This window comes from Papaver somniferum, chromosome 2 (genome assembly GCF_003573695.1).
Source record: "Papaver somniferum cultivar HN1 chromosome 2, ASM357369v1, whole genome shotgun sequence".
Lineage (NCBI taxonomy): Eukaryota > Viridiplantae > Streptophyta > Magnoliopsida > Ranunculales > Papaveraceae > Papaver > Papaver somniferum.
In genome coordinates, this window is record NC_039359.1 from 82,411,660 (window position 1) to 82,419,582 (window position 7,923).

Sequence of the window (7,923 nt, forward strand, 5' to 3'; positions counted from 1 at the left end):
GGGATCTCGAGTTGAGTATCAAGGAAAATACTTGAAAATTAAGTAATAAGAGTTTAGCACATGTTGAAATACATTATGCCGACATCTTGTGAACTTTCCTTTTTAACCAAATTAATATACAAACCTAAAACATAAACTTGGTTCACTAAGGATCCGTTCTACTAGAGATCCACAGGATCAATCCTAATAGAGATCCTTAGAACCCGTCCTAGTAGAGATCTTTGGTAAGGGATCAATCCTGCTATATATCCTTAGGATTGGTCCTAGCAAATATCCTTATTTAAGGGATCGACTCTAGAATAGAACCTTTAACTCCTTTTCAACTATGAAACACTTAAACTACGATAACATAGTTTTCGAGGTAATGCAATCAACCCGAAAGTTCAACACACTAAATAATAACGAATTACCAAATAGTATTATGTCCAATCTACGAAGTTCAATAAAAAACCTAGATAAAATAATTCCGGACTTCTATAATTATAAATAAGGGGATTTAGCAAACAATTTTTTTGAAATCCTAGCTGATGTAAGATTTTCGAAATCTGTACAATAGTATTCTTGTCAGCAATAAATCTATTCTTCGCAATAAGGACTATATAGATGTCCTGACTGAGTTATTTTTTTGAGATATATATAAATGTACCCCTGTTGGAATACCCGATAGACAAATGTACCCCCGTTTTTTCAAACATTTACAAATCTACCCCCGTCGTCAACTTTTCTGTCCATCTTGGTTAAGTCCCACTATAATTTACTTATTTACCCTTTACTCATTGCCATGTTAACCTTTTACATTATTTTTATGGTTTGTCGAGCTCGGTTCAAGATCGTTTCATCATTTTCAGGTTCGTTACGTCATATTCCCCAAAAGAGTTAATCATTCCCAAGTTCATGGTTCGTCATTCCCAAGTTCAAAGTTCATGGTTCATCATTCACAAATTCAGGGTTCGTGGTTTTTAGTTCAGGGTTCATCATTCACAAATTCAGGGTTCATGGTTTTTAGTTCACGGTTCGTGAATTTTATTTCAGGATCTATCATTCCCAAATTCTGGGTTCAGGGTTCATCATTCCCAATTTCAGATTCCGAGTTTTTAGTTGGTGGAAAATTGACCAAGTACAAAAATAAATGTGGTTCATGAGTAGATAAGACTTTTTAATTGGTGAGACAACTGCCACCTTGCACTTAACTGGATGAAAACCGTTTTTTTTCAAAACAACAGCGGGACCAAGTCAAAACAGGAGTACAATTATAAAGTTAAAAAAAAAACGGGGATACATTTAAAAAGGCAAAAAAAAAAATATGGGTACATTTGCATTTTACCCTTTTTTTTTCCTTACATGTGTTCTCGACAACGTTTTCTTTTTCTTTTTTTGCATATGAAGAATCGATTGATGTTTAGTTTGGTCGATATTTTTTCCCTAGCCGAAACCCACACTGAGAATATAAGAAAAATCATCTATTTTTTTTGGATTCCTACTAAATCAATCAGTCTAGAACCAAACATTCATTTTTTGGATTCCTATTAAAAATCTTTTACCTTTTGTTGAATTAGATTAAATTAAAAGGTAACTTTGTCATTTGCTACCACTAGGAGACCCTTTGTCTCTATACAATGAACGGATGGCCTAATCACAAAATGGTCCCAAAAAAATCGTTCCAGTTTGTGGGCTTTATGTCACGAAGAACCCCACAAGTTTGTGGGCTTTTCGGCGTGTGTAGTAGTAGGCAGCCATCAGGCATCATCTAGACATCTACCATAAGCAGCTAAAAACTTGATCTTGATCTCTCTCTTCCTTACAAATTTCATCCATGTGAAAAGAGGGGTTGAGGGATTATAGATAGTAATCAAAAACCAAAGGAAGCAAAAGTCTCGACATACCATCATCAGTGATAAATGGGTTCTTCAGTGAGAGTATTTGGATCAGTTCTTCACAAATTCTCCAATGGGGTTTCCTCAAAATGCCCTATCTCATCATTTTCTCTCCAAAGTAATCAACTTTTTTCTTCATCTTTAATATCCATGTATGTTTCTGAGTGGGTTTTTGTTTGTTTGCAGAGGGTCTAACTGAGATTTGATTTAGTTTCTTTTCAGGAACGTGTTTATTGGGTAATTATTTAACTTCTTCATCTTCTTCTACATGGGTTTCGTTTGAATTGAAGCCTAAACAACACTCTGCAAGAAAGATAATGACATTTTCTCCTGTCTGTATGGGCAGGCGTTCTAGCAAAATTGCTGGAAGAAAGGTATGTTTTTGCTTGAACCCCATAATGTGTTTACCATATTCAATTGCAAATTCATTACATTTGTGAGCTTAATACTTATACTTTCAGTCAGTGACAACCAATTTGTAGTTCGAGAAGTAAATGATAGATGAGAATTGAAATTTTGCTGAATTAGAATGAACTTGCATTTGTGGTTTTAAGAATGAACTCCGTGTTGTTTCAGTAACTTACCTGGAATTTTGACTGTTATGAATATACATACTCTTGAACTCCTTCTACCACTTCAATTTCCAGATTGAGTAGGCTTGGGTGTTGCTGGCTAACTAATGGACTGTTTAAGGAGTTCGGAGCAAGAAATAAAATGTGAAAATGGGAACACCTTGCTTTGTCCTGGTTGATGGCTCCACAGTCCACAGTATCTTAGTTTACCAGCAATTAAAGGGAAAGATAATTCTATTGAACTTAGTTGCATCGAATGGCATGCATCTCAGAAATTCAAACTGAGTTTCATTTGTTTAAGGCGGTTCTTTAATTAGCTACTGCTCATTCCATAAGCTGTTTCTGTTTTACGTTTCCGATGCTTTCTAGTCTCTTCATTTGTCTTTCAAATCTATCTTTTGTTTAGACACTTCCAAGTTAGTAACCTTACAAAAGGTTATAAACTTATAACTTATATGTAGTTACGTGCAGAAACTAACTTTTGCCCTTTTTCTTAAATCTATGAAACATAGACTAATAACTAACTGGTGCACCATCCTCTTCACTTTCAAATCTTCTTTTTTGGGGTGAAATCGTAGGATGAAAATGGAAGTAATCCTCACTTAAATGAGTGTTAGACTCATGTCTAGGTGACTAGAATCCTCAACGTTATTCAGCCTATCTGTATACTCATTTATTTAAGGTGGAATTTGAAATCAGATCATGACTGAGTTTATAGTTAATCTAGGATTTTAAAGGAATATCTCATTATGCAGTTTTCCCCTACCAATGCCTGGTTACATGTTTAATAGTTACTAACGTTCGTGTATTTCAAGTTCCACCAAGACCTGACATGGTCCAACTTTTTAGAGGGAGTTGATTGTTAAATTTTCTGCGTAGCCATAAGCTGTTTTTTTTTTCCTATCTATAGATTGGTTTGGTTTACAAGATCTGGAATAATCAAAATATTACATGTTGTTCCTCATTTGTGAGCAGGGTGCTCAAGATGCTAAGAAGGCAAAGCGATATGGGAAGATTGGAAAAGAAATCATATCAGCGTAAGATTATCTGCCGTTTGTCAATTCAATCTTGGTTGGTATTAAATTTATGCATTGAGAACTACACGAGGATTCAGGACTTCAATTCAAAAACTATGAATATGAACTCAGTCATGATCTGGTTTCTAATCTTTTCCTCATCTAAATGAACACTTTTAGGTGTATATAAATATATTTGCCCCAGAATGAAGTCCTGCCTTTAAATTTAGTTGACAAGTCCTATTTATTTCGTTGACGTTGATTTCAATTTGAATTATATTGTTTGACCCAATGTTACTGCTGTTAAACTTGGGTGCCTGGGGTAGTAAGGATCAACTCTCTAGGAGCTGCATTGTATTTGATATAAGCCTGATCTAGGTAAGCCTGAAGTCCAGTATACTTGTTACTCAGGGCTGCGGTGCAAACTAGGAGATAGTCCCGACCTGTTTCTTTATTTTGTAAAATCTGAACTGCCATGGATGCCTCTCCATTAGAGTAGTAAAGTCATTGGGTGTTGATTTCCACGACCTTAGTCCGAAACTCGTCATCACTCATCACCCTATTTCCTACCGACCGATTGATTAATTTTATTACAAAGACCCTTAGCATTTTTCAATAGAAATGTTAGGTGACAACTGTCTGACCCATCAATCACTTCTGAGATGAAATTGGAACTCAGACCAAAGTATGATATAGCTTCCTTGAATTCAAATGTTTACAGAGTAAAAAAAGGTGGTCCAAATCCTGTATCAAATACACTTCTGGCTACCATACTGGAGAAAGCTAAGGAACTTGATGTGCCAAAAGATATTTTAGAGCGCAATATTAAAAGGGCATCTGAGAAGGGACAAGAGGCTTACATAGAAAGATTATATGAGGTATCTGCCACTCTTGTATACACAATATCCATTGTGCTTTTCTTTTGATTACCCTGGGATCCCATTTGTTTTAATTCGTCGACACCGTAATATTTTTGATTTAGTACATACGACGAATTTTATGGATTTTTGATTAATCAGGTATATGGTTACGGCGGAGTAGGAATGGTAGTTGAGGTCTTAACTGATAACGTAAACAGATCGGTGGCAGCTGTACGCACGGTGGTTAAGGATTGTGGTGGAAAGATGGCAGATTCAGGTTCAATCATGTTTAAATTTAGGCGTGCACGTGTTGCGAATGTAAAGGTTGCAGATGCTGAAAAAGATCAGATCCTTACGGTTGCATTAGATTCCGGTGCCGAGGATGTTATTGAACCTACAATTCATGAAGATGACTCAGACGATGATGATTCGGAAAGGTTCAAGTCTAGTATTTCTTTAACTTCTCCGCTTGTGTTGTTTTACCGTGTCTTTTTGTATGAGAAGGGAGTTATAATGATATGATGATTCGTTTGAATCCTTCTTGGAGCATACATACCGACTATTTTTTCCGCATTTGCGTTGGATTTTTCCTAGTGAAGGTTTTGCTTGATTAGAAAGAATGTAGATTTATTGATCAATATTCAAAATCTGCTTTCACTGGGGTTTAGATGTGTTAGCCCATAATGACATAACACAATCAACAACCATGCCATCCTGGTTGTTTTTGAAATGGTCAAGGTGTAGTTTAGATGGCTTAAATGTGTCAGTTTGCTTATTCATATGATAAATTCCCTAAGCCTAAAAGGTTGTCAGTTCCAAGGAAAATAGGGTTGCATTCAGAATGGGTTAGTTGGAAATAGAAGAATGATTTTGCTATTCATAAGATGTTTTTTCTCTGCAATCATCCTCTCCCATAAGGTGCTGCCAAGACACTTGAAAGACTCCAATCCATTATATTTACACTTCTTGAGCACTGACATATTTTGTATGTTGTTCTTTGCTCGTTAAAGTCACTCTGAGCCTAAAAGGATCTCATGATGCTTTCTTTTGCTTTCCAGGTACTATAAGATCATATGTCCAGCAGAGAACTATACAGATATAGTGTCTAAGCTTCGGGAGGAAGGAATAGCTTTTGAGTCGGAAAATGAGATGCTCCCTTTAACAACTATCGAGGTATGGAATTCATGCCATCTACCATTCTTGCCAATATGCTTGTTTTTATCAGTACACTTATCGTGTTCGTAGTACTTGGCTTTATCCCTAATTTTTCTGATCTTTGTTAGTTCAACCTTTTAAATGTTTCCTCAGACTGATAAGTATATTTTTCAACTATGGCAACTTGCACTTATTTGGAAAGGTGATCTGACGTTGCATCCATAAAATAATGATTTAGATTCCATTATTTAGATGATGCTAAGATAATAATTTTTCTCCATAGTACTACACCTATCACATATGTGACCAATAGCAGATGTTATTTCTAGTCGAATATTGCCACCCATGGCCATAAAACTTGAACTCACTTACTCACATGCTTTATGATCGTTGGACGTTCTTGCGCGACACAAGTTCTCATTCATGCTTTGTGATATTGTGCAGCCACTAGTCAAATACAGAAGCTAGTGGTTGCATATGCATTTTCTCGACAAAGAGCAGAGAGAAAGTGAACAGAAAAAGTGAAAGCAAAAACTTTCTTTAGAAAAAAAGGGAAGACAAAAAATGAGAAAATTTTCTATATCTTCGACTAAATAGCTAACACCTCTCATGTGGCTATAAGATTCCTATAGTGAGTCTTTTACTATTCTAGCTAACATCATCTAGCATTTTACATAGTTTTGAAGAATGCATACAATGTTGCAGGTAGATGATGAAGCAATGGATTTGAACAAAGACCTTATGTCTAAATTACTTGAACTTGATGACGTTGATGCTGTTTATGCGGACCAACAGTGACCCTACCTGATTCTGTACACCTTTATTCATCACAAAATAACTCAGTTTACCTGAGTCGGCAAAGCCTATACTTGTAAGAGTAAAGTATCATTTTTATCCCGGTAGAAAAGATTTATTCTTTAGATTCAATGAGAGTGACATTCTTCTTATCAGTTGCCAGAAGTTTAAGCTATTATTAGCTACTTTGCTGTTACGTACATCTGTGAATTTCGCCATTCCCTGAAAGAGAATTTTTACTTCGTCTAGATTGCACTAACTTTGCAGATGGGACACAGCTGTTTATGCTTAATACGCATTCCTTTTATAATGTCATAGAACATTTGGTTACAAGTATCAAACGTTTCAGCGTATTCCAGTATTCTTACTTTTTATGTTTTGCATAGGCTCGAATGTCATACTATTTCTGTAGTGGATCAGTAACTGAATAATGAGAACCGTAAGCAATTTAAACTTGTAGTGTTCACTCAACTGCACTGTCCTCTATTCATGTTGATACTACTCTGCTAATTCAATGCTGGATTCAACTATCAGGGAATCGGAACCAGTGGAGGAAGGTAAGCTGAAAAAGAGGTTGGTTAAAGGGAAAATGAGACATTAGTTTTCACGATTAAAGTTGTTATTCATGAGGGTTGTTGATTCTTTGTTTTCGTAGTGGAAAACACCGTTTGCTAATGGTGGCATTTGGGAACCTGTACTATGCTTTCATGTGATTGAAATTCTTCAGCAACAGCATTATATTTTGCAAAAGCTAAAAAAAAAGAAGGTTGTCTGTGATAAAATGGGTTCTTAGTGGTGGCATAGTTTTTTAGGAGAAATGGAAGAGTAAAGATGTTGTCTGGGACTAATTGGCTTTATTGGCGGCTTATTAGAAGTAGTTATACGTATTATTGATTTGCCATTCTCTTCAAGTGCTGCAATCATATTATGAATTCACCATCAATCTATAATATCTTCAAAACTATGATGATTACAGACCACCAGTGGTTGATTTTTGTTCTTATAGTGCTAATACACATCAATGAGTTGACAAGTGCGATACTTTACTTTTTCAGATGGATGACCAAACCAATCGCGCATTTAGTTAGTTGATGTACTAGAAACAATCATCCCCACCATCTTCTGACCTTGTGCTGCTATTATTTTACATTTGGATGATGCATGTACCAAGTTGCAAATATGCATTGTTGCACCTTCAATGGAGCTAAATTTGTGCGGCAACAACCGAGAAAATTGCGTTAGAGACAAAAATACTTGAGAATAATCGGTCATGTATTGTGCATTGCATGATAGGGAGGGAAAGAAGGGTCGAAATGAAAAGCAAAGCTACATATGAATTCTATGCATGTAGGGTTTCGACTGTTTTGAGTATTGCAACTTTGCAAGTGAAATCATTTTCAGTCCTATCTTTTTTTCTTTGGTTTTGAGTTCACCACATCGTACTACAATCTTTTTCTTTTCCTTTTTTCTCTGGCAAGAAAGAAATCAAACTATTATTCTTTGTTTTTATCTTTTTTTGATGTGTGTTGTAGGGTAACATTTTTTTCACTTCTTTTCTTATCATGGTTGTACCTCTAGTTGTCACACTCATGTCGTACTAGATTTACGCGTTTTTTCCACAATTGATTTACTGGATAACAGCCGGGAGCGG

General features: G+C 35.8%; 1 protein-coding gene across 6 annotated transcripts; it reads left to right on the forward strand.

Moving 5' to 3' along the window:
• Positions 1-1,776: 1,776 nt before the first annotated feature.
• LOC113348199 (probable transcriptional regulatory protein At2g25830) lies at positions 1,777-7,148 on the forward strand. 6 transcript variants are annotated; one of them, XR_003359541.1, is made up of 10 exons: positions 1,777-1,992; positions 2,097-2,248; positions 3,422-3,483; positions 4,184-4,340; positions 4,482-4,759; positions 5,381-5,495; positions 6,183-6,348; positions 6,659-6,711; positions 6,807-6,845; positions 6,928-7,147. XR_003359541.1 is itself a non-coding variant. In XM_026591906.1 (8 exons), exons 1-8 carry the CDS (start codon positions 1,948-1,950, stop codon positions 6,273-6,275), a joined length of 804 nt encoding a protein of 267 aa, XP_026447691.1. In that variant the 5' UTR covers positions 1,796-1,947; the 3' UTR covers positions 6,276-6,520. The 6 variants fall into 6 exon arrangements, 4 of the variants coding, with proteins under 4 accessions (XP_026447689.1, XP_026447691.1, XP_026447692.1 ...); XR_003359540.1 differs by lacking the exon at positions 6,659-6,711 and having other exon boundaries at positions 6,807-7,148; XM_026591906.1 differs by lacking the exons at positions 6,659-6,711; positions 6,807-6,845; positions 6,928-7,147 and having other exon boundaries at positions 1,796-1,992; positions 2,086-2,111; positions 2,221-2,248; positions 6,183-6,520.
• Positions 7,149-7,923: the final 775 nt, after the last annotated feature.

Excerpts from the sequence above, each read along its gene's own strand:
- LOC113348199 (XM_026591904.1), top strand. The coding sequence starts at position 1,899 with ATGGGTTCTTCAGTGAGAGTATTTGGATCAGTTCTTCACAAATTCTCC. Across the intron at positions 2,249-3,421 it reads GCAAAATTGCTGGAAGAAAG|GGTGCTCAAGATGCTAAGAA; the intron begins GTATGTTTTTGC and ends ATTTGTGAGCAG. Across the intron at positions 5,496-6,182 it reads TCCCTTTAACAACTATCGAG|GTAGATGATGAAGCAATGGA; the intron begins GTATGGAATTCA and ends ACAATGTTGCAG.